General features: G+C 36.8%; 1 protein-coding gene across 3 annotated transcripts in view; it reads left to right on the top strand.

Annotated features, from left to right (window-relative positions):
• MIB1 (MIB E3 ubiquitin protein ligase 1) overlaps window positions 1-24,157 on the top strand; it is a 76,863-nt gene extending 52,706 nt beyond the window's left edge. The window contains exons 15-21 of one of the 3 annotated variants that reach the window (XM_040085056.2): window positions 1,380-1,508; window positions 6,369-6,550; window positions 7,800-7,992; window positions 10,251-10,329; window positions 11,872-11,985; window positions 13,098-13,198; window positions 17,829-24,157. In XM_040085056.2, the coding sequence (XP_039940990.1) occupies window positions 1,380-1,508; window positions 6,369-6,550; window positions 7,800-7,992; window positions 10,251-10,329; window positions 11,872-11,985; window positions 13,098-13,198; window positions 17,829-17,969 (939 nt within the window). In that variant the 3' untranslated portion in view covers window positions 17,970-24,157. Of the gene's footprint in view, window positions 1-1,379; window positions 1,542-6,368; window positions 6,551-7,799; window positions 7,993-10,250; window positions 10,330-11,871; window positions 11,986-13,097; window positions 13,199-17,828 lie in introns of all 3 variants that reach the window. The other 2 variants (XM_040085048.2, XM_040085039.2) reach the window with 2 other exon arrangements.
• Window positions 24,158-26,377: the final 2,220 nt, after the last annotated feature.

The following is a 26,377-nucleotide window of genomic DNA, read 5'->3' as shown; positions in this document are numbered from 1 at the left end:
TGGTCAAAGGTAGCAGGGTTCTTTTAAAAGTCCTACTGCCATGACAAAGGGCAGTGGTTTGCCTTTTTTTAATTATTTTTTTTAAATGTCTGCAAAGTTCTGTGGTAGTCAAGGATTCCAGGAGAAACTCTAAGCAGTAAAGGGCTAGTGGCAGACACAAGATATGAATATGAGAAAAGAAATTGGGCCAGAGTAAATCCATTTAGAGAGTGTCAGAAGTTGAGACTAGACTGTGTCAACCATTAGCTGATTTTCTTGATTTCACTTGTGGAAGAAAAGGTTGGGGAAAGTGGTAAGCTGCAAATAATTGCAGGCAGATACTTCCTTGAAAATTAGGCTTTGAATTCCTTTTAGGCTATTTTCCTTTTAGCCGTTCTGAAGTCTGAGATTCTTTGGTTCTGAGAAACTGAGCTCCTGGCAAGCATGTGGGTTCCAAAAGGGAGATCCCTCTTTGTGTACTCCTGTTTTTAGATTATGCCTTTTGTCTCTACTGCTAATCCCAATTTTGCAGAGTAGCAGAAGCTCAAAAACTAAAGTTAAAACCTCAGCTGCTGCCTACAGCTTTCTCAATAGCGACAGTGATGGTGTTTTTAATTTTTAGGGGCAGTTGATATTTTTTTGTCAGCATGTGTTGATTTGGTTTGTTCCACAGCGTATTTAAGAAAGTTCTGGCGGGTTGAATTACGGAAGGGGCTGTATGCAAAGGCCATAGGAATAGGAGGGCCCATGCAGCCTTGTGCTTGTTTTGTGTCATGTGAACAGGAACGGGTGTCTAAAATTAGCCTTAGAGACAAGTCTTACAGTTCATTACTTTCCAAAGTGTTCTGAGAGAGTTTTTAATAGTGTCATTGGGTTTTATGTCTTCTCCTGAATTAGAGTAAAATGAAGTACATGCTTAACTACTTTGCTGACGTGAAGACGCTGTAAATTAAATTGTAAAGTTTAGTGTGGTGTGAAAGTGGTGATTTTTGAGGTCATTGAGACCTAATAGTAAAGACTATATACCTATCTTAAATATTGCACATATTGCTGTAATACATTGTTTGTCGGCTGTCTTGCAAGAATTAAAGTCTAAGGAAGCAGAAAGAATCCTCTAAAATTGTGTCTTTTGTAGCACTCAGAGCACAGGCAAGCATTAGCTTCTGCTGAAATAAGCTTGATATTTGAGACAGATAAATGCTTTGAGGGTTGAGGGCCGAGCTTCAGATATGGAAAATAAATTAATTCAACTGTGAATTGTAGCAAGATAGGAGTAGCCCATTTGAACCTCCTAGAGAATCCTAAACCATAATTTTCTGAAATTAGTTCTAAAAGAAATAAATAGGGAGGTGGGGCTTGTTTGTTTGTTTGTTTTTAATTTGGGTTCTCTCTCTTTTCAGCTCTTAGTCCGTGCAGGTGCTAAATTGGATATTCAGGATAAAGATGGGGATACTCCCCTGCATGAAGCCCTGAGACACCACACCCTGTCACAACTCCGCCAACTCCAAGACATGCAAGATGTGGGCAAGGTAGATACTGCTTGGGAGCCATCAAAGAACACAGTAAATAAAACACATTTATTTATTCTTTTTTCCCCCCTGTATGCATCTCTTTGTCTAGTTCTGTACTGTTGGACTGGTGTTTGGCAGCATAAATTTATGTAGACTTTCTGCATTAAACTGCAGTGTAGGCGTTAAGTCATCTTGATATATGTGGCTTTTCACATGAAGTCATTACCTTTTTTGAAGAAAAAGGGGGTTATATAGCTCAAAAATATTTCTACTAATTTCTCTTCTGTAGTAAACATGTATGACTGCCAAAAAATCAAAGTAGCTTTTTTTGGAAAGAGAATTAACAGTATTACAGTACAGAATAAGACTGAAATAGTTTTCTGTGATTCAGCATCTTGCTTGTCTTTATAGCTTTAATTGCTTGATTGTATATATAACTTTCTGCAAGTATGTTCTGTTAGAACAAGGCATGCTTAATTTTATATGTTTATTGATATGTATGTTTTTGACAGAGTTCATTTCAGAAATTGTGCTGTAGTAAGGAAATAGTCAAAAAGCCTCCAGGTAATAAAAGTCAAAATGTTTTACTGAAAAAAGGAAATTCTCACACCCAGAAAGTTGTGTGAACCCCATATACAAAAGTGAAATTTATAGTTTACCTGAGAGACAAAGGAAAAATAAATTTTCAGAGCAATTCAGATTGAGAAAAAGAAACAATTATTTTCTTTAGATATTAAAGGTGCACACAACATAATGGTGGGTCAGATCTGCTGAACCATTAGTTACCAGTATAATGTTTTTTCTAATTTTAACAGAGGGTTAAAATTAGAAAATTGTTGTTGTTTTTGCATTTCATTAAGAAAAAACAAATACACCAACTTTATGAAAAGTCTTTGTTCAAAACAATAATTCCACTATACAATTTTTTTTTTTTCAAACTGGATACTTAATCTTGCTGAAATACACTGCAATGAGGTTTGAAAGAGATTGGAAATATGACTAGCATGTGTAAGAAAATGTGTCTTCTTTTAAATGAGACAAGAAGAGTGGTTACAGCTCAGTTGTTTCTGTGATCTGAAATTGACTCTATGAGAGCTGTCTAGAATAATTTGTGTTCATGTGTTTAACTGTGAAATGAATGAAAGGGAGATGAATTTTTTTTCCTCAGATTCAGCATTTCATAAATTGGTTTCTCTGCCAGTCTTATTAATGGCAACCACAATGAAACTAAAGTTGTGTATTGAGTTTTGAGGGTTTTAACAGAAGAAGTGGGGTTTTTTTTCCATAATCTTTTCAAGTTCTCTTTGGGAGAATTTAATGTTTTAGAGAATTAAGTTTTATTTCTAGTTTAATTTGACAAGTATCCTTGGTTTAAACCAAAAGTGAATTTTTTTAAAAAATTTCTGTTGAAATAATAAGACAAAGAACAGGCAAAGGATATCATGAGAAACAAAAAAATTCCATCATTGGATCTCTGATCACCTAAAAATGTTTTCAAGTTTAAAAAAATCTTGATCAACCAATACCTCCTCTCCTTTATTAGCTTGATTGAACTACTTGTCATTTCTTTGCACTTTGTTTAGCTGCAGAGAAAATTTTTGCCAGACTAACGAATTTGGGAGGTTTAAGTGGTTTGGAGAAGATAAGTTCTGTCAGAGAAGAGATGAAAACTTGCTTGTTTTTATTTTATGTGAAATGGAAAAGATGGAGTAATTATACGTGAAAATACTTTAAGATGATCAGCAAATCAAACAATTTTGAAAATTTTTTTGAAAAACAGTGAATGAGAACAGTACCTCTCTACCTTTATTTAAATGACAATAAGGTAAAAAATCTGTAAACTAGACTTTACCATTAAACAGCTCTAAATATTATCTATTTAAATATTGAGGTGCCTTTGGCCCAAAATTGAGTATCAACAAAGACAGAATCAAAGGTGTGAAAGTATGTGCAGGCATCTGGACCTTTTAAAGCTGTCTAAAGACACATTGGTAATTTGTCTTGTGTAGAACTGCAAATACAGGTGTGATGGAAAATAGAAGATAACTTGGATTAATAATTTAACCTGGAAAACAGTAAGGCTTTATTTTTGTAAATGTGATGACTTAAATTGAGGGTTTGTTTTGTATTATTTTTCATTAATTCCTTTAAATGTTGGGAAATGTGTCCGATTTCATTAGGCTACGTGATAGCAACGCATCTCTGTAAATATTTAGTATTTTAGAGCTCTTTTGCTTGGCAAAATTTTAATTAATTTTGGACTGCTGTCTTGGAGATTCCAGCAGCCTACTGAGGCCTGTAGGGTGCCTCTTTGTAGTACATAGTACTTCAACAAATAATTATTTCTATTTCTGTTTCAGTTGAATAAACTGAAAAGAAAAATCTCACTTGCAGGATTTTAGGGCTTTTTTCATACTTGATTGAGTTGGTTCAACAGCAACTCATTGAAATTGTATGATTTGTTACTTTTTAGTTTGACCACTGTTTAAAATACAAAATAATACTTTTTACTGCTTATCATTAACTTACTTCATAAATGGAAGTAAATCGAATTGATTCTTTAACACTGATGTTTTTTTTTTTTAATAGTCCCTTCTGAATGCCAACATAATGTCTGTTGGGACAGGCTTCCCAGGGAAGTGGTCACAGCACCAAGCCTGCCAGAGTTCAAGAAGCTTTTGGACAATGATCTCAGGCGCCTGGTGTGAATCTTGGGGCAGTCCTGTGCAGGGGCAGGAGTTGAACTTGATGATCCTTGTGAATTCTTTCCAACTTAGGATATTTTATGTTACATCTAAACCAGTTTTTGTCAGCTTTCTTCAGTTGATATTTTGATAGACTATTTAGAAGGCGTGCAAGTGAACAGTTTTGATAGTACACAAAGCCCTGCTCATTTTAGGTACCTTTCTGAAAAACATTTTTTGTGCTCAAGTGCTATGAGCATTGAACTCCATTTCTTCAAATAATTTTTAAGTTTTCCATTCACCGTATTGTGGTGATTGTGCAGGGAGGAGGAGAAATTTTCTGGAGTACAGTCTCCACTGCCAAAAAAAAAGCCTTTTGAATTGCTGTATCACAGATGTACTGTTCTGGCCTAGCATACTTTTTATCCTAAATAAATGTGTTATTCCCAGGGTCATTTTGTGTAATTTATTTTAATATAGGTGTCTTTATGACCCTTAAAATGCTTTTAAGTGATGCCACTGCCTAAATCCTAACTTAAAAGAAAGAAACTAATGGAGAGTGTTTACTGCTTCAAAGGTAGCTCACTAGTTACAGTTACTTAGATGATATTTATGCAGTTTTTGTGGATTACACTGAGACTTCTCCCTCACTGGTGAATTGGCTGGGACTGGCCTGTGTTGATGCAGTTCAGGGCTAGCCCCCTCCAGATGTAGCTTGCTGCAGCCATGCTGGGCACTAGGACATAATGGAGAATATTTTGTGCATGGGTTGTCTTGTGGTGTTCTGATTCTTTGTGCCCGAAAAGTTGCATGCTTCCTGAGAAATGTCATCAGATGCAACGTTGTCCTGGTGTTTTCAGATTGAACAGCATGCAGAGGCGTTTTAAGACCTAGGGGTTTTGTGACTAATGTAGATGACTGATCCATGGTGACTGCCAACCTTGAAGCAAATCGGTTTCACTGGGTGTCATGCTGGCTTGGCTGGATTAATAGTATGGTCCAAAGTACCGGGACTGAAGATGGATAAAATCTCTGCTTTGCTTCAGCCAATGCTGTAATTGAAGTGCAGAAAAATGGTCTCAATTGATAAATGAAAATTTTCTGTTAGCTGAACATCATGAAACAATTTGTTTCCATAACTTACTGATTTTCCTGGTATAAAGCCTTTGGAACTCTACTATTGTTACCTAATCATGAGGAAGAATGCAGGAGGAGTATCTGAATTCATAAAATGACCTTTAAGAGTCTTTTAGCCTCAGTGATACATATTGATATAAGAACTTCTAATTAAAAAAAAAAAAAAGTATAGACTGAGGTTTAAAAAAATTCTTCCCTTGGCAACTGGGTCTCCTTGAGTTGGAGCTGCCCTAACTTTGCCAAAGCTCTTCCTTTGAATATAGCATAGCATAGTTTGCTGAGGGATTCTTAGTGATGCCAGCAGTTCTGTGTTATGTGTAGTCTGTGTTATATTTAACGCAATTTATCTGATGCAAAAAGCTTTAATGCAAAAAGATGTTGGGAGCAGGCCCAGAATGCACTGGAGTGGGGAAATCTGCTCCTTGCTGAGTTGTGGTCTGCGCTGCCTTGGTGTTTCTAGCTGACTCTGAAGCAGTGACAGGAGGATACAGTAACAGCTGGAAAAGGGCAAAGTGATTAGACATTGGTGGTTATGTGATTAGACAAGGGACAAGTGTGTGAGTTTAATTCATCCAGACTGAGACTGAAATTCAGTTACTTTCTTGGGCAGGTACTTTACTTACTTACCTAAAAGTAGATGTGCATTAATTTCCCTGCTCAGCTCTGCTTTCAGTCCAAGTGAGGTGGTAGCATTTTGTCCGAACTCAGCAGTTTGAGTATATTCTGAAGTGTGTTGTGAATATACCCACTGGAACTTTGCCCTTTACAGTGCTTACATAGAAGGACAGCCACTTCACACGTGAGTACAGGTGTGCAGGAGATAGAGTGCTTCAGTAGTTGAACTATTCTGTGCTGAATTTTAGTTCCTTAAAGGAAAGCTGGGTATAGCTGACTCAAAATGAAGCAATTGTTTTGATTTTAGCCCTAGAGACGCTTCCTTGAGCTTACACATTTATGCATATATGTGCATGTGTGCATGTCAAGTAGCTTTCCTTTAGCTAGACGATTCTTAACAGTTTAGAGAGTCTTTCTTGCTGATGTATTTGTTTTCTTTCAGTTAATAATGGGACTTAGCACTCAAGGAGCAGAGAAGAAGAGTGCTGCATCTATTGCCTGCTTCTTGGCAGCCAACGGGGCTGACCTTGGCATTCGTAACAAGAAGGGTCAGTCCCCTCTCGATCTCTGCCCTGATCCAAGTCTCTGCAAAGCATTGGCTAAATGTCACAAAGAAAAAGTCAGGTTTGTATATTCATAAAGTACACAGTTTCCAAATCTCTGCTTTCCACAGATTAACTGATTTATTTAAAATGTTGAGCCTTTAATTAGTAATAGCTAATTAAAATAAACAAATTTGGGGGTTTGGTTGAGATTTTTGTTTGTGGGTTTTTTGGGTTTGTGGTTTTTTTTTTTTTTTTTTTTTTTTTTAACTTACAATTCTTTAGGTTTTTATGGTACACTGAATGCTATTCACAAATGCATTAATTGAAATTTACCCAAGTCTTAGAGGACTTTGATGCATATTAGTATGGGAGAGGGAAGAATGGGAAGGTGACAATGTTCAGGTGGGGCTTGGTAGAACTTTAAAAGGGGATCAGGGGAAAATCCCTTAAAGAATGATAACCAAGCATTGCCAGCAGGTTGGCTGGGGGAGTTGTGAAATCTCTATCCATACAACTTCTAATGACTGAAATGGGCAAAGCCCGATACATACTGATATGAATTCAGTGTCAATGCTTCTTTGAGAAGGTCACCTACTGAGTACCTGTTAATCTGAACAACTGTATGATTCTGTGGAAGGAGAGCAAGGGGATAGGTCTGATGTCTTTAGGTTTCAGTGAAATACCATGTCATCAGGTCCATGCAATATCAGATGATTCACCTTGTCCTAGTTATGTTCCACCCCTTTTGCCGCAAATGGTTCTCATCCTTAATCCCTGTATGGAAATCAAAACTGTACTTTTAAAAGGGGACAAAGAGAGGCTGTTTTTATTGGTGTTGTCCTGGTAAGGCGTGAGGCGCTTCCTTCCTTTCGGAGTCTCTGTGTGTGTGTGTGTGTGTGTGTCCGTGCGTCCCGGCCTCATCCCTCGGCGGTTCGCGGTCGCCGCCGGCGGCGGGAGGCTGGGCACGCGCGCCCTCTGCCGGCCGGCGCAGCGCCGAGCTCGGGCCCGGGGGCCGCGTGCGCCCAGCGCAGGCACAGCGCCCGGCTCTGTGAGCAAAGCGAGCTCTCAGCACCAGAGGGAGGGACTTGTTACGTTCGCGACGCGATGTCCTGACTCGTGTGTCCTGCTTCTGTGCAATGCCTTAACCGAGAGTGTGACCTGGCACTCCGACGTCAACTGTACTTCTTGGAAAAGGCACTTCGGATTGCTTTGTGATCATACATTGATGCCCGAGTGCATAGGAGTATATAAGCAGCCAGTTGATGTGCGTTTTAAATTGAGTGGGGTTTTTTAATTCTTAAAAGTTTGACTGCAAGGTTTCTTTGTAGTGGCCAGGTTGGTTCCCGAAGTCCATCTATGATCAACAATGATTCTGAAACCTTAGAAGAATGTATGGTGTGTTCAGACATGAAGAGAGATACTCTGTTTGGCCCGTGTGGCCACATTGCCACGTGTTCTTTGTGCTCACCGCGAGTGAAAAAATGCCTCATCTGTAAAGAACAAGTTCAGTCTAGGACAAAGGTAAAAACCTCTGAAATTTATTGGTTCTTTCTTTTATAATGGGAAAAAAAAAAAAGTCGTCAAAGAAATATACATCTTCTTTTATGTGGTATTATTATGCCTTGCACATGTCTCACTGGATGGAATTAATTTTGCAGCATAATGATATCTTGCTCTTTTCTGTTTGGCTGTCATACCTACCTCTCCCTGCCTTGCAATGTCTTTATTGTTCAGGTCCTCAGAGCTCATAATACAGTCACCTGAGGATGCTTTGTTGAAATAGACTATTTCTGCCCTGTCATGATAGCTTTTCTTCATGTTAAGATAAATTGGTGCTTTTTCTAAAGTATAATTTCCCTCAGTAATATTGAGTTCTTCTATTCCTTAGGGCTGCTTGAAAGATGATTTGCCTGTAAACTGAGTTAATATACGGTTGTTTCTGTAGTTAATAGTTACTTTCAGCTTTCAATTTCTTTTTCTTTGGAAACACGAGTTTCATTATGCTGTCTTTTTCCTTCAGAGAATCAACCAGTCATGCCCTATGTTGGAGACCAAGGTTTCTCAAGTGGTTACTCCCAAGTAGTTTTGATTATATGGGTACATGCCCCTTGCTTTTCTGTTTGAGTATTCTTTTATTCCTTGTAATCACCAAGTCTTGTCCTGCCTGTTTTTTTGTTAAAAAAAAAAAAAAAAATTGTGTTCTACACTTGGATTTATGTTTGGTTTTGGATTTGCTTTGGGATTTTTTTTGCTTGGGTTGGGTTTTTTTCCTTTGTTTGGTTGGGTTTTTTTTAGGAAACCCAACTGTTTGGTGTTTGTTTTGGTTTGGTTTTTTTTTACTTTTTTCAAAAATATTTGATTAGTCTGCCTCTGTGGTATGTTGTTTCTTCCTCCATCTCAGAGTCAGTATAAGAATTGTAAAGTTGCACTGTTTTTAATACTCACTCTCTTATTCTTATACTGTTCACTGTCTTGCATTGAGTACGTTCAAAACACAAATTTTAACATAGTGGGAGCTCCTTTTCTCTAGACTTTATTTATAGTCAGTGAAAGGGTTTTGCACTGGGTGATTTGGAGCAGCAAAATGAGGGTTCTGCCCCTACTCATCCATCTAAAGAAGCTAATCTGTGGAAACCAGCTTTCCTAGGTGAAAGCTAAGCTTTGTGGATAACCTTCCTTTGATTCCTTTTGCTGAATTAATTTGAGAAATTGGAGTATCTGGTCAATACTTCTTATACTTTTCTGTATGAAAACTTAGAGTAGTATCTCCAAGGCTAAGAAATGAATGAATTGGGACAAAAGTTCTATGAAATGGAAGATTTGGTCCAGGCTAGAATGAATGGAATTGTACATGATGTCTATGATAATACTGTATCTGCCCCATCCCTGGCAATGTTCAAGGCCAGGTTGGATGGGGCCCTGAGTAACATGGTCTAGTGGAAGATGTCCCTGACCAATGGCAAGGGTTGGAACTTGAGGAATTTAAAGGTTCTTTCCAACCCAAACTATGCAATTATTCCATGATACATACAGCTCTCACAAAAAAAAGACTTGGGAAGCCCTAACCCAGAATATTAAAACATTTCTGTAGAAGTACCTTTGGAGTGAATTTCATAGAATCATAGTGTTGGAAGGGGCCTTTAAAGTCAGTAGTGTAATTGACATATAATACAGTGCAATGAGCAGGGACCTCTTCAATGAGATCAGATTGCTCAGAGCCCTGTCCAGCGTGACCTTGAATGTTTCCAGGGATGGGTCATCTACCCCACTCTGGGTAACCTGTTCCAGTATTTTCATGACCCTCATCATAATAACTTTTTCTAATATCTAGTCCAAATCGGCTTTCTTTAAGTCTGAAACTATTAGCCCCTGTACTACTGCAACAAGGCCGGTGAAAAAGTTTGTTCCCATCTTTCTTATAAGTGTTCTTAAAGTACAGAAAGGCTGTAATAACATCTTGCTGGAGACCTCTCTTATCCAGGCTGATCAACCCTGATTTTAAGTATCTGTGATGGAGTAAAGAAGGAGAAAAGAAAAAAGAAAATTTATGCTGTCCTAACTGCTTCTCTGTCCCTGTTACTGTACTGAATGTGTAAAAAATGCCAGCAAATACGTGTTCTTAGAAGTTAGTGTGGTAACTCATTTAAAGTTCCATTTTGAGATGCTGAGTTAGTTAAAAACCCCAACTAGATGGAGATTATTGAAGCCCATGTGCCTTGCAAATTAATGTAGAGAGCAGGAGATAGACTTTGCTCACATGTGTGTGGTGTTCTTTACAGATCGAGGAATGCGTAGTATGTTCAGACAAAAAGGCAGCAGTGCTCTTCCAGCCTTGTGGTCATATGTGTGCCTGTGAGAGTAAGTAACTTCACAAAACCTCTTCTTGAAGTAATCATGAAACAGAACATTTTTAATCAGATTGCTAAAAGGTTATTCCTGATTTCAGATTCAATTTACTTGGTAGTCTGGTGTGATCATCAGAATTTTGGCATTATTTGTCATGCTGGTAATAATTGGAGGACAAAGTGGAGATTTTCAAAAATTTAGAAAGCGTGTGCTCTTTCATCTGAAGTATTTAACTGGGAGTAAGCTTTCTCACATTATAGAAGCCTACTGTATATAGTTAACACTTCAGAAGTAATTAGAATTAATTTTGTTGCTTTGTTGCAGTTTTTTGAAGGCATTCAGGTGTGCAAATGGTGTTTTTGAAAAATACTGTAGATAAATACTTAGTATACTTCATTACTAACCTAAGATTTGCACAAGGGCTGTATTTTCTCCCAAAAGTCGCATCATATATCTTTGCAAAGAGCACCAGTTATGCTTCACTTTGATTTATCCTGTGTAGTGAAAAATACATAGATCTCCAGAAGTTTTTTGGTTTTGAGTATATGTGGATGAGAATGCAGCTATCACCTTGTCTCCAGACATTTCAAGGCTTTGTTGAAGGGTCATTTCCCTAGAGAAGAGCAGTCTTATTGATGAGGATCTACATAAGAGGGAAGGTAATTGTTCCCATGAGTAACTGCTTACTTGCTCTTGCTAAAGAAGCCTGATTTCTTCCTCTGTTCTGACTGAGGCAGCTGACATTGAATCAATGACTATAGTTAGCCTGATCTGGCCTCTTTCACTGTCTGCAGATGAAAGATGATGAGAGAAGTTTTTTTGAATCATTTCCCAGGAAAGAAGACAACAAAAAGATTGATTACTGTGGTGAAGGATTTCAGCAGCACAGTACATGTTACCAAGTCTAAGCTGTAACGAGGACAGCAAAAGGTTTAGCAGTTGTAGATTATTTCTTTCCAGATTTTTGCTGTACATCTTGTTCAAGCCAGATGAGAGAGTCTTCAACTTTGTATATTTTATAGGACCCTCTTGCTTCACAATAACCTTTTAGCGTTTATGAGACAATAACTTGCCTTTAATAGAAAAATTACAGCCCCCTTTCTAGGATTATGTCAACAGATGTAGGTTTACTCTTAAGAGTAAACTCTTTTCCCTTGTAGCATTAGGACAGCTAGTGAGATTCTTTGTTCTAAAAAAAAAAAGCAGATAGCCAGGACATTCTTGGAAGTTCTGGTCTCAAATGTGTGATTTACCTTTTAACTTTTGTAATTCTTGTGGACTAGACATCCATTTGGAGAAAGAGGAACCTGTTCACTCGAAATATCTTAAAAGGAGATAGAGGATAGATTTACTTTGAATCCCAAAGAAGATACTGTTTAGGTGTGATTTGCAGAAAATTATGTGAAGATAAACTCAAGTAGTTATTTGTATTATAAGCATCTGTTAAGTCATTGCTGTGTAGTTACTCTGAATAAACAAACTCATGGATAGAAAATAAAAAAAGAAGAATGAAGTGGGAAGATTCAGAGTTGGTTTATTTCTCTGTTCCCTCAGATTGTGCCAGCTTGATGAAGAAATGTGTACAGTGTCGGGCAGTGGTTGAGCGAAGAGTGCCTTTCATAATGTGCTGCGGAGGGAAAGGTACAGAAGATACCAGTGATGATATTTGTGAGTGACTCCAGAGCCCATACTCTTTCACGTTCCTCCACCAACTTATTCTCATTCTCTTAAACAATCTAAATATTTCTCTCCTTTCTGAAGAGAAGTTCAGTGAAAACAGTGTTAACCCAGGCATCCCTTTGCTGTTTGCACTACTTTCTGCATTGGTAGCAGCAATTGTGGTAACACCACCGGTCATTACGCTGGAGAGTTGCTTCCAGCATTCGGAGTAGAATCCAAAACATGTGATGACTTGGCCACTTACTAATGCCCTAAGAAGTAAAAGCTGAAGATTGTCTGTGATTGTGCAAATGAGCAAAGAAATTTTTTTTTTCCCTCTGGTACTCTGAAGGAATGGTAAGTATTTAGCATCTAGTTACAACTTTCCTGAGAGAACGTCCAGTTTTACATCTCCTCCTTTGACTAGTTTTTAAACCTCTTGTGGCTTATTTGAGTAGTTTCTGTGAATTATTTGTATTTGCTCTGTGTGTGTGTATGTGATACACAGTATTTCATTTGAGTTTATGGGAATTGGAATATTAGTTCTTGCTTGTCATAATGTTCTGAAAGAGATAAATATAAAAATAGTAATTAAAACCAAGTTTTCAGTACTCACAATGGAAATTTAATACTTGATTTTTCTTTCATATAGTAATATTGCTTCCCAGATCAGTCAAATATAGGAATATTAATCTGAGCTCGTTCAAACTTTGAATGAACTGCTTCCAAGACACTTGGGCTGTTTGGGACACCAGACAGAGTCATCTCTGTAGATAAGAAAGTCATTTCAATGTCAAGGAATTTGGCTTTTTTTCTTTAAATATGTGCAAAAAATATTTATGTTAGAAACTTTACTGACAAATAAGAATTCTGAGAACATTAAGGGACTACAAGCGTTGTTATTATGGAAATACTTGTCAAAGAAGTATTGCCAACTAAACTCGAGGTTCTTTGTTGAGCTGCAGTGATGGTGTAGTGAATTGAATTAGATTATCAAAGATGGTTGACTAACATTTTTTTCAGGTAATTGAAAAATTGTATCTGTGACACGGGGAATAATTATTCCTGCTTCCTTAGATTGCTGTATAATGACGTATCTTTATTTTCTTTTAATGTTACAGCAAGTGGAAGCATTCCAGTTTTGCAGAAGGACAAAGACAACACTAATGTCAATGCAGATGTACAGAAACTGCAGCAACAGTTGCAAGACATCAAAGAACAGGTAAAAGTGCTGAATAAAAATTTTAAGAACCACTTGATTGAAAAAGTGAATGCATCCTCTATTATTTAAAGCAAAAATGACATGTTGAAGTGCATTGGGTCTTAAACTTTAGTTTAAAGACCAGTATTTTTGGTGTGATGTGGTTTGTATGTCCTCTGTATACAGGGTTAAAAGAAAAAAATCAAGTGGCCATTTTAGTAATCCATCTATTAGAGCATGTGTGTTGATGTGACTAAAAAAGGATGCTCTGTCCAGTAATCACATTCTCTGACTGTTTAGCTGTCCTGAATGTGTAGGTACAGCAGAAGCTGTGATAAATATAAATCATCTTCACTGTTCCGCATCTACCTTAATCTTGACTTGTCTGTTCATTAACTGCCTTGGAACAATGGCTGACAGTTACCTGTCTTATGAAGGGTGTAGTGAACACACTCTTCAAAAAACTGTGTGACTGCAAGGTTAAAACTTTGAAATTATTTTATGTGTAATTCAAATATTTGGAATTTAAATGTTAAGGTTTATCTTCATAATTAGGAATACTGTTTGTAGATCTTTCAGCAGTAAGGGATCCAGAGCATCTGACTACTGAATGAGCTTGCTCTCTTAGAATCCTGATAATGTGACTTTTTGCTTCTGTGTGTATAGCACAATTGGAAGAAACTTTTCATGGATACAGGAAACTGAGGTGTTCTAGCTTGCCTTTTCCTCTAGTAGGCTTACAGCAGTCCATAGTACTTCAGTGATGGCAGCATCACATCTACTCCTGGTAGTTGTTGGATTCAGCTGTTCATGTGCATGAAAGCCAGGGCTAGAACATTTAGATTGCCAGCTGTAGGGCCTGTGTTTCTAACTGCCTTAAATTGAGAGCTGATGTGCTCAACTGAATGTCTGTGAAGAGCTCTTCCTGTCATAAGGTGACCAGGCCAGCACCCCAGTCATAGAAATTCAAAACAGTTTCCTGTGTAGTTTTTATCTGTAAAGAACATGCAGATTGAAGATTGTAATTTGAAAATGGATGTCTGTCTTACGTAGAAACTCTAGATGTTACTGTCATCTCTGATGTCTCACATCCACTGTTTAGCTGCTGCTTTACCTTTTTAGCGTTGAGTGGAAAGAATAAGGGTATTCTTTTGGCATTTGAAATGATACATGCAAAAGATGCCAGATGCATGTTTAAATGCAAGTAATCTGGTTTTTTCAGATACATTTTTTTCAGGGTACTTTCAGAGTTATAGAATATTAGAGTTCTGTTTGGGTATGCTGGTATTCTTATGTAATAGGCATGTGAAAAGAAAACTACTTTGTGTTACAGTTTTTCTTCTTGATTAGGTGTGATCTCAGGGGTTTTTTGTCAGTTTTCCTTAGGGGCTGTTTTATTCTATGATGTTATCTAACCTTTGGGATTTTGCTAGCCAGCAGCCAGAATTGTTCAGTGCCTCAGACTAGAAAGAGATGGTTCCGGTCATTCCCTGTGTTCCTCTTGGCTTGAGACTCTGTTTTCTTTAGTATCTTCTGTGCTTAGTCTTGTGACAGGGCAAGTTGTATCATACTTGTGAATAGCAAGTGGGATTTGATTAAAATTGATCATCTCATCTTTTAAATTAGTGCTTGAAGTTATGCACAGCATTCCACTGTAATTGTGTGTTCTTTTGATTTGTGCTGTAACAGTTCAGTCTTCATGTTCAATTGATATTTTTCTACTTAAAATTAATTTGTTCTCTTTCAGCAGGTATAAGCCTTTGTTTCAACTCATACCTTCAATGATAATCTAATATGTTAGTGCAGCAAGCTTTTAAAACTATTTCTGGTGCCAAGCAGAAGTGATGCTGATGTCAACAGAATCTTCCACATCTGATGACCACACCATTCTTCAGGGATTCCCTGAATGTGAACCCTTTTGACTGTAATTGCAATACCTTCACTCCATTTCATACATAATCATCATCATCCATCTAATATCTTACGTATGTTCCTTCACCATACTTACATCATTTTCTTCTTCCTTAAAAAATAAATTTATTTTGTCACTGTGCACCTAGATGTTATTTTTAAAACTGTTTTTAATAGTGAGAAATTGATACTTTTTGCAGTTTAAAACACCTTGTTAGTGACAGAAAATTATCTGAGTTACAAACCCAGTTACATTTAAGGTGCAATGAGCACTTTCCCAGAGTACTCTACCTGAAGAAATAATTCTCATATAGAACAGGCATAGTGCCCTTTTATACTACTCATTTTCCTTCAAAAGATGGGAGTCAAATGTTTCAGGCAGATAAAAAATGGGATTTCATGCAGAGAATGTTCTAACAAGTAGTACAATAGTTACAGATAACTGCTTAATTCTCACTCCTTATTTTCTACTGCCCAAATGATGGGGCATAAGGCTTGCAGTGAACTTTCTTTCCATGTAAAAGTATGTGTAAGATGGTGGTTAAGTAAGGAATTTTCCTTCAGAGTTGGATAAAACTCAGTTATCTGGGCTTGTATCCCACTGGGAGACTGCTGAACTAGTTGAGGAAAGCCTGTCAGAAGAGAATTGTGTAGCAAACAGGAAGTTTGTTATTCTGCCAGCTGAGTCCTCCTACTGTGTGTAGGAACTTAAGTTTTAAGATAGTATCATGTTAAGAAATTAAACTGACGTATTTTATGTACTCTGCTTTTTTGCTAAGCAGGAGAAATAGGGCAGTTTTCTAATACTGCGTATCTATTAAATGAAAATGTTGGTATTCCCGTCCTTTACTGAATGAAACAGTTTGAAGTAATGGTGCTTTGACAGATTGGGTTTTTTTTATTATTTTTATTATTAGTGGATGTTTTCATTTTTAAATGATGGTGTAGCATTTGGAGAGAAACAGACCCTTGTAATTTCACTAATTCTGACATTATATTTAGACACAAAAGCAAATAGCTAAAACAGAATCAAGGCTACACATTGGGTATTTTCCCAAAGATGAGTGTTTGTTTTGTCAGTCCTTTGTGAAAGGTCATCATGCCAGTGCTGTCAAGTTATAGACACTTGTCACACAGCTGTGTATTCGTTCCAGTGGAAATAGCTGTTTCACTTATACTTGAAGTCTATGAGTTGCTGAAGGAGGAATACTCTAAAGGTCCCATTGATGTGTGGGATGTGAAGGTGATGACTTAGTGTGAAGGGAAAAATGAGCAGCACTGACTGACAGACGTTCAGTCTTCTGTAGATTTTTAGTTTGAGAATGTTTTGTTACAGTACTATGGAAATTCTGGCAAAGCTGGAGCACACCCCCCTTCAGGTTTTTTTTAAACATAAATTGACCTAAGGTTTTACCTGGAAGTTTTTTTTTCCTGCTGGCTCATTATATTAGTATCCTGCAGATTAAAATAGTAATTTGGCCAGATTCCAAGCCAATTAAGCAGAAATATGGTGAATTTCTTTGGTCTTCAGTTAAGCTATCTACCCTAGGAATTAATACCTATTGACTTCATGGAAAATGTGCTTTAGGGTTTTTCTGAATAGGGTACCTTGGTATGGATTCTCTCTCATGTTTTGAACAAATTGAAGCAGAGCCCGAATGATGAATGCAAAGGCAAGTCACAGGTGCAAAATGGTGATAAAATGAATTTGTATTTGAAATACAAACCTTGTTAGTATTTCATGTTATGTATGATATCAACATTTGTAATTGTTAGATACATGTAGAATGTCTCAGATATGAGGGCATCTTAGATTTGATTTGATCTGATCTATTGAATGGTCCTAACAATTTTCATCTGTTGTAACATCTATTCATTTACTAACATTTGATAAACTGTTATAAATGAAATCCTCATACGGCTGCAATATGTTTATGGTGAAGGAACATGCCTCATGAAAACTTCAATTTCTGCACATGACAAAAGGTGAAGGACATTGTTCCTGAGTGGCTTGGTACAAAATGATTTTTGCTGTTGAAGAACTTTGGGCATTGACTATCACTTCACGTTCAGCAATTAAAACTGATTTTAAAAGTTTGCTGTGCTGCTGTTATGAGTGAAGGTTATGGATTTACTAAACTGTTCTTTATTTGAAACTTGAGGTGTTCTTTTGGTTAAAAATCTAGATAACTTCCACAAACAAAGTACTAAATTTTTACATACCATATCGATAATGCAACATTTTTATTCCTTCTGTGGGTATTGAGTACTTGGTGTTTACAGGTAAGTATATGAACAGCTAGGTAGGCTGAGAAGAAATTTGTAAATCATTTCCCAAGCATTGCACACATCAAGCTATTTATATTTTGTTTTCCGGAAGATTACATGATGTGAAGGAGAATGTTTCTCAAGAATATTTTAATGTTGCAAACTTGCTTAATGATATTGAAAATATGATATCAGCCTACTACTGGATTGCCTTAATTAAAGGAATCATATTTAGAAAAAAGCTACATAGTTGTTTGTGTCATGATGGAGTAGGAAAAGCCCTTATATTGTAAGCCAATATGAAATAAAAATGGGATTCAAAAAAAAGCCCAATTTAGCTTAGTGGCTATGGCAATTATTTGCTATGTTAGGATGACATATTTGTTCTTAAATTTCAGCAGTTTATATGTTGCATATTCAGTACTGTATAACTACATCCACTGACTGTGTAACCTGTCAAAATCTTTTCCAGACTATGTGTCCTGTCTGTCTGGACCGCCTGAAGAACATGATCTTTCTGTGTGGCCACGGAACGTGTCAGCTTTGTGGAGACCGAATGAGCGAGTGCCCCATATGCCGCAAGGCAATTGAACGGAGGATCCTTTTGTATTAAACAGGGGCCAGTGTCTTTTACTAGGTTGTGGAAGAGTAAGGACGTGTTGATGGTTTAAATCTCTGTTAAGTGTGGAAGACGGTAAAGGGTTCTGATGGAAACATTTCTAATACTGTAGCACAGGTTTGTTACATAGCAATTGTTTAAAGACTGTGAACACACCAAATAAAAGCAACAGTATTTGAACAGTCAGCTTGTAGCTTTACTCTTAAAAAACATCTAAGCCTAATGCTGATTTAAAGCAGGCTTTTTTTTCATTTTGTTTCTGTCTTCTTTTTCTTCCCCTTAAAGGGACAATCTAATTTTGGTTTTGTTCATGTGTATCATGTATGTATCAGGTATCAAGTGATGTAAGGGATTTTTTTTTTTTTTTATATTGTCAGGTTACTACCAGACATAAATATTTAGGACTTTTTTGCTTTATGCTTTTCTGGAGAGTGTTGGCATTTCCTGTGACGGTTCTGATTCACAGTAATTTCTGTCTTGAAATACACAGTCATGAAAAATTGATACAAAATATATACACAGTAGTAATAAATATACTATTCCCATAAGGTCACGCCTCAGAATACAATGTTAAGGTAAAACTTTATCATGCCTTCTGTTCCTGAGGACAGGTTATATAGGAAACAGTAAAAAGAAAAATCTGTTTTAGAAGCATTATGTTTCCAAAACTGCACTTTAGTCTAACACGTTCAAAGCTAAGTAACGTAAACAGTGAGCTTCATAATTCTGCTAATTGCTTGACTTCCCATGAAATTGCTTTTAACTTGAGTGGAAAGCAGAACATATGAGCAGCGGGTCAGTTATCCCTTTTAGATGAGTGAATTTGATCCATTGTGTAGAAATACATACATGCAGAGCCTTTTAAAAATTGTGGGTCTATGAATTCGGACAAAACAGATTTTGAAATTTCCATTCTTTTTAAGTGAGTTTTATTGTCTCCAGGCAAACAGTGTCAACGGCAAAAGAGAATATTTAATGTTGATTATACATCTAAGTAGGGTGCTAACACCAGAACTTATCTGTGAGCATTACTGAGTAATACTGCAAATGAGGATATTTGTGACAGAACAGTGAATTTTGTGAGCTGTGCCTAGTTGAGCTGAATTTGGTTGAAGGAGTTTGTTGTCACTGATGTGATAAAGAGCTGTTCCTCCTGGCCCTCAAAATGCTAGTGTTAGGTTTAGGGACTGCAAACTGTCAACATTTTGAAAACAAATGCATCCTTTCATCCTTTTTGGTGGTAGAAAATACGCTGATTAAAGGATCTCTTGTAGCTAAAAGGAATCTGTGCTTAATCTAAGTGATTCAACCATTTTCTGAGTGCATAGTTCAAGTAGCCCTTTGCCATTGTGCGGAATTCATTTGGACATGCTCTTGCAGAACATTAAAGAAATCTATGCTGGAGTCACTTAGGTGCCTTACTTGAAGCTAAGATGAATTTATCATTGAATTCTCATTGCATATGGCTAAAATGTGGACAAAAGGGTAGTTCAGGGAAAGATCCAAGTAAGGATAAAGATATAATTGTGGATTCATCTTTTCAGATGAATCAGTCTGTCTTCTGAAACTTATGTTGATACGCCTGAACTGTGCAAATGTTGGCAAATGTCTCAGAAGACTGTTACTAATAAACTGTAAAGACAGACATTTAAGCAATAAGATTTAAACACTGAATAAAGTTTTCCAGGAAACGAGTACAGTGATATATTGGAAAAGTGTATGTAGAGTGGCTTTTAACACGATGAAGTGATGTAGTGCACAGCCTGTCTTTAGTCCTCATCCAGCATTCCAAATGTTCCTCATGATTTTCAGTGTTTTTTTCATTAGACACAATCACAATCTGGATTCACTGTAGCAGTCTGGTTTATTTTGCATACTATTGTTCTCAGATAATCTGCATCTGTGTTCTTGACCAAATGAAGCAGCCTTCCCTTTTTTTGCTTCTTGGTTCCTATTCTAAAATACCAAAATTTCAAGGAGTTCTGGAAAGTTTTTGATATAAAGCCTGTTTCCAGTTCAGCATTTCAGTATCTCCACTTGAACTCTGTGTGCATCTGCAGCTCAGTGTTCACTGCAATTTTCATTTGACCAATATGAACATCACTAAGGTTTTTTGTTTGTTTTTTTGGGGTTTTTTTTTGGTAGCATGTTTGACAGCTGAACTTTCTATAGTCGGCTTCAGTTTCTTGTCAGGTGTCCCCTGGAAATACTTCTGTAATAGGATGTGCCATTTGATGATCCATTCTGAGTTTTAGCCTGTCATGCATCAGATTTTTCTTTGATTTCGTCTGTCTCTGGCAGACATATTTTGTCCTCTAATTCTTCAAGGGGACCTCTTGCAAGCATGTCTGCACAGATGCAGGGTGGATCTCTTTGTGATAACACAACTCAAAACTGAAACCTCAGCTAGCAGTTTGCATTCTCCTAATTCTTTTTTGCCAGAACAAGCCAGAATTACTTGAAAGTATTCCAGATTAGCGTCAGTTGAATAATTCAGCTGAGTTAGAACAGATCTGAAGCCTCCTGGGTAGGAAACTGGATGTAAGCTACTGTTTAACACTCTCAGTACTTGAATACCATTGCAGTCCTATGGAAATGGAGCCAATGACTGAAGGTATTGCTGTAGGAGCAGCTTTAGTGTCCTATATTGCAATCACAGCAGATGCATGTGACTGCGTAGGAATTTGTGATTGGACTCATTCAGCAATGTTGTATGCCAGTTGAAACAAGTATGTCAGCTTGATGCTATTTCAGTGCCAAGAAAAACAACTGAATTAGAAAAACTAGGAAAGCTAACCAAGATGCTTGAATTATTTATATGGGTCTCTTACTGACAGGAGGAGGAGCTATATCTTGTCTGGAGATGGCGATGCAGTTTGCCTTTCAAAAACTTAATGAGGAAAAACACTTGCAAATCCGGTATCATACATGGAAATAAATATTTATATTCAGACCCTCTCTTTGCATTTGGATGTAGAAGGTGAACTTAGTATTGTTGAGGAACCCAGTAAGCTCATTCACTTTATTCTGTTGTTATCTGTGCAATGTGCACAGAGTACAAATGTTTAATTGGATAGCACATTTTAAGGATGAGAAGTTCACTTGAAAGCCAAAGGGGCTCATAACAAATAGAATTAAGGAAATATCACTGTGCATCTGTCTTCAGCAAAAGATTAAAGTCTAAATTTCACCTGAGCAAAGTGAAAATTAGAAAAATCAGTAAGGCATTTATCTCTAATTAATTGTAAAATCGTAGAATGTAAGGGTTGTAAGGTTTATGTCTATTCCCCAGTGTTTAACAGCAAATTTGAAATTAAATGGAATTAAATGCCTCCTTTTGTTTCATGAAACAAGTAACGAGACCCCTAAAAATACATATTGTTCAGTGTGAGGTATGCTCAGATGTTTAAGTAAAATACTTTCTTTTCCATTCATTAAGAGACATAAACAGTCGTATCACTACACAGTGATTTAAAGTGTAAAGACAACCTAAGAGGTTAACAGAATAAACTTTAATAGTTGTAGATTGTTAACTTTTGTATAACTACCTTTGACTTCTTTTTTCTCCTCAAAACTTGTATCATCACTTATTGTGGCCCAAGCTTATATGGCACTTCTCAAAATCTGGGCTGCTGTTACCTACTTTCCATTTGTTGGATTACTGTATATTTGTATGTTGGGGTTTGGACAAATCCCTTTTTCCTGAAGTGGATAACAAAAACTACACTGGTGATATAGCAAACAAGTTACTTTGTAAATGTAAAAGTTTGATTAGAAGGTGGTGTTCTTAACTTGGACTGGGTGAGAACATAGCAGATTTGCACAAGTACTTGTGCCTTGTTAGCATAGTCTTACAATTGGTGTTTTAGCTTCTTTTAAGACATGAAATGGTCTTTTAAAAATAAAGAAGTACTTATTGTGTAGATATTTTCTAGAGGTGAAGGTTTGTGTATGTGTAATTATCTTTAGCAGTATTAACTGCAGTTAGTGTAAACACTAAATTGTTTGAAGAAGCTGCCTTCAGCTAGTGATCTGAGCTTCCTCTACAAAACTAATTGTCAGAAATTTCATTTTATTCTTCCAGTAGGAGCTGGTGAACCGAAGAGCCTATCCTGTTCTTTGTGCTGCATGGGTCAAGTTTTCATTTAAAAAAACCAAACCCCAAAACACTACAGTCTAACCTTTAGCAGTGCTACCTCCTTTCTGTCAAAGTGCTGAATTCTTCTCTAGCTGCTTGTTGTCTTTGGGAAGGGATGGGGAACGCATCACTTTTCTTTTGCTTCATCAGTTTTGGTGTCTGAATACATCGCAGACGTTTTTTTACTTTGTAAAATTACTGTGTAAATTGCATACAATAGTAGTGTGTGATTTGCCACAAAGTACACTGTATACCTGTGCATAAGTTGCTGGAATTCATACTGTTGTCTTTTTTTGCATTTTATAACTTGTTTGTGTTGACAAAGCTAAACTGTTGTCTGCAGAAGCTTTAGTATGTGCCATTTTTATAGCTAAGCCTGTGGTAAATACGCAAGTTCTGACTCAGGGCTTTTTAACAACTCAAACACATTCACAATATTCTTCAGTACATCTAGGAGAATACTAAAGATTTAATGACTGTACAGTGCCTTGATAGAACTATTGAATGGGCAGCAGCCATAGGGTCTTCACAGAATGCAACTATCTTTTCAATCCAGTTAGTGAGTTGACATTAATATAGTTGTAATGCCCTTGCCATGGGCTTACAAACTTGTATAAACTTTCTGTAAAGGAAAATTGGCAAATTTACATATTGTTAAGCTTTCTGAAAGCTGTTTAATTGTTGCACTGGTCATGAGGATCTGAAGGGCATAATATTCAAATATACAGAAGCGGCTTTTGTGTCAAAGACAGCTGAGAAAATTTTCTGTATGTGATGTTTTTAGTGTGAGGGAGAGGTCATTGTATAACATGTAAAAGTACCTGCTTTACTCTGATCTAGTAAATCTTTTGTAAGTGAGAGAGAAATAACCAACAACAAATCAGTATGTTTGCATGTCATTTCATGGTTAGAAAACTTTGTGTCATTTTGAACTTCTAGGAAATACTTGATTTGTCCCAACCTTAGTGTCTTTATGAATGCAAATATTCATGTGTAGAAAACAGGTTTTACTGAATCACAATGAACATTTTTGCTTTTGTTAAAACTAAGTTTGTATTTCCTGTAAACCGTAGATTTTGACATGACTGTTTACTGGAGAAATTTAAGGTTACCTGTGTGAATGTAGTGTATTTCTGTATGCAGATAGCATTATATAATTGCTTACTTTAAAACTGCTTAGCAAGGTCTAAGCTTTTCAAAGGAAATGCTGATGTACTGTATGGTTAGTAAAACTTGTCATATAAGATGTATACTGACTTTTTCAAGAGCTTTGATTTAAAAGTGTAGTTGGACTTAATTAATACTTATTTTTTGCACATTGGAAAAGAGGTGGTGGCTCATTTGTCTTCCTCCTTCTTAGTTGTAATGATGTTAGATGTCACCATGGAATTAGAAAATTGTATACCTGAAAAAAATATTTGCAAATTGGTTACTTGCTGGCCTACGATGTTTAAAAAGTGCACCAGACTTTATTGAAAAATTTTACAGTCCAAAGTTGTTGAAAAACCTGGTTCTTTTTTAATATGTTCCTGAAGAATGAGTCTGTGGAAGCATCAGAAGTGCTACGTGCCTTTGAATCTCCAAGGTACTCAAACATTGTTAAAGCAGCACAGTAGAAGTTCGAAGGGTGGGTTATGTTGTAACAACAGAAAGGTTGATTTAAAATTATCTCTGGACTATGTGCAAATTTTTCTGTAAATATGCAGTTCATAGTACTGTTCTACTGACCAGAGTTGCTGTTAGTGTATGTTAGACTCTGTGTTTACTTGTAATTGAATGGCCTTTACAGATCTGGCTATGTGAATATGATTGTTTAAACATCTCCTGCCAGATACAGTAACTTCCATACTCTAAGACAACAGATGCTGCATCATAGTTTGTACTTTTAGGATTCAATTTAATGGATGCATTTGTAAAAAAAAAAAAAGAAAGTCTGTGTAATCAAAGACAACAAAACCAACCAGACTTATAATGGCTGTTTTTATTTGTCCTAGTGTACAGATTGAAAAAGAAACTGACAGAATAAAAAGTTTGTTGCTCTCTTTCTCAGTTTCCATTTTTCAAGTTTCTTCAGCCTTGGTTTATATGACAGATCTGTAGGAAAACATAGTGTTTTCAAATACTTTTGAAAAAAAATTATTTTAAAATAATTGATGCAAATTGCTGAAATACATTTGGAGTAGCTTCTTCTTCTTTGCTTTGGGATTTTTAAGCTGTTCACAATTTCTCCTTATGTGTTCACTGAATGTGATGGGAGCAGTACTGGCATTGGTTCAAGACTTCATCTCTGTGATCTCAAGGGTTTCAGCCCCTGCTGTTGATTGCAGTGGAAGCTGCAGGTTTTGCTGGTGTTTGGTATTGATGGGTTTAGATTTTGAGAAGGCTGTTTCATACTGTACAATTTAAATAATTATAGTAATTTTATAACAGAAATACTGTGCAATTACTTTCTGTATAGTGCACTTTGCTATTCTAAGTCATTCCAACTATATCCCATATGCAATCATCTGTTTTTGATGGAAGTGGTGAAAGTGCATGGAGATTTCCTTTGGATTTGTCCTGACTCAAATGCAGAGGGTGGTTTTTAAGCATATACTCTGTTTCATTTAGGGAGTAAAGGTTAGCAGTAGTATTGGAATAAAAGGCTTTCCTTTTCAGACTTGATTTTCCACCAAAAGGAAAGGAAATATAAGTTGTCAGAAATAAAATCATTGAAGTTCTTGTGCTTTTTGCAGCCCTGCTCATGATAGTGACATGCATTGGAAGACTTTTGCTTTCAAGAATGAGTCATACCAACTTTTCTTGATACTTACAAGAAGGTTTTGGCTGAGAAATACTTCAGAGTTTTAAATAGTTTGTTCCCTTTTCAACAGAGTAGTATGTTCTCGCTTTCCAGGAGATGGTAAGGTGGGGATTTTTTGCAGTCTTTAGCAAGTGATGCTATGATGGATTAAAATAGTTTAAATTACATTAAAAATCGAGAACCGTGCCAACTGGCATTGTATAAATTTTAGTCTTCAGCAGTGCAAGACTTTAAGTTATGGGGAAGTCATTGCAGTGTCTACTACAATTAGGATTCATTGGTGCTTCTGTGACTGCCCTAGAGAAGCTAATAAGCCTTAATTTCTGTAAAATTGCCTAAAGTTGCGCTTAGACACTTGCGAGTCTGTAGTGACCTCTTGCAACACTAACACTGTTTCACTGCATTTTCCCTAGAAATAAATCCGTGGGAGGTAAGGAGACAAAGTTAATTCTGAGCTGATTTCCCCGCTGATGTGCCTGCCATCCTAAAATGTGTGAATATTTCTCCCACAAGGGGTCAGTAGCACTCTCCAGTTGGCGCAAGTTTTTGTTACAGTATAAGCAGAAAGCAAACAAGGGATAAGGATAATGATGATTGCATTAATATGTGGGTGGACCAGACCTCACTTGTCTCCTTCTTCAAGCAGGCTAAGTATAATTAGGTTATTTGCTGACTTCAGTAAGCACCATATTCTATCCTCTGACTCTCATGTGACATGAACATTGCTACTATTGATTAGGGCAAAGTTCCAGTGGAGTGTTTGCCTTTAGCTCTAGTTGAAAGTATTCAGTTAGTCAAGCTTTTTTTCAAAAGCATGCAGTTGGAGCAGATAAACTATATGAAAGAGCTTGTCCAGTGGGCAGGGGAAAAGAATTCTTTTATGAGTGTCCCACATATTCTTAATGATAACCACAGTCTCCCTAGATGGCTAGAGCTGATTAATATTTTCCACTCTATAGTAACACAGCTTATAGTTAAATATGCTTTGAAGCCCATCAAGTTGCTCAGGGGAAGGAATGTCCAGCTTCTCAAGGCTTTCTTGAGTATGCAAGTAACTTGAAGGCCAGAAGTTTGAAGTAACTCATAATCTTTCTCCCAAGAGGTTGAGCAGACCAGAGAGCTATTCCTTTAATGAAAATTTCCATCCCTTGTAGCAAAGTCATGGTCACAAATAGGAATGTTGAGATGGTCAGTGTCATTCAGGCACAGGTTCTTACGTGTGTTGAATTTAATGAGGGCCTTCCTTACCTTCATGTTTGCAACTCTTGTTATTTTCTCTGTCATGTCTGTTGTGGGGTTTGTATTTATGTCCTCAGTGCTTCTGTCCCGCTACTGAAACCCTCCATTTCAATTCTTTCTTTGTCTGTATTTTTGATAGCAGAACTGTGTCCTTTCCTTCTTGGTATGTCCCTTTTGAACGTCCTCCTGTTTTCTTTTACACTTGAGCTTGGCATACGCATA

This window comes from Hirundo rustica, chromosome 1, assembly GCF_015227805.2.
Source record: "Hirundo rustica isolate bHirRus1 chromosome 1, bHirRus1.pri.v3, whole genome shotgun sequence".
Classification (NCBI taxonomy): Eukaryota; Metazoa; Chordata; class Aves; order Passeriformes; family Hirundinidae; genus Hirundo; species Hirundo rustica.
This window is presented reverse-complemented; position numbering and strand designations above follow the sequence as displayed.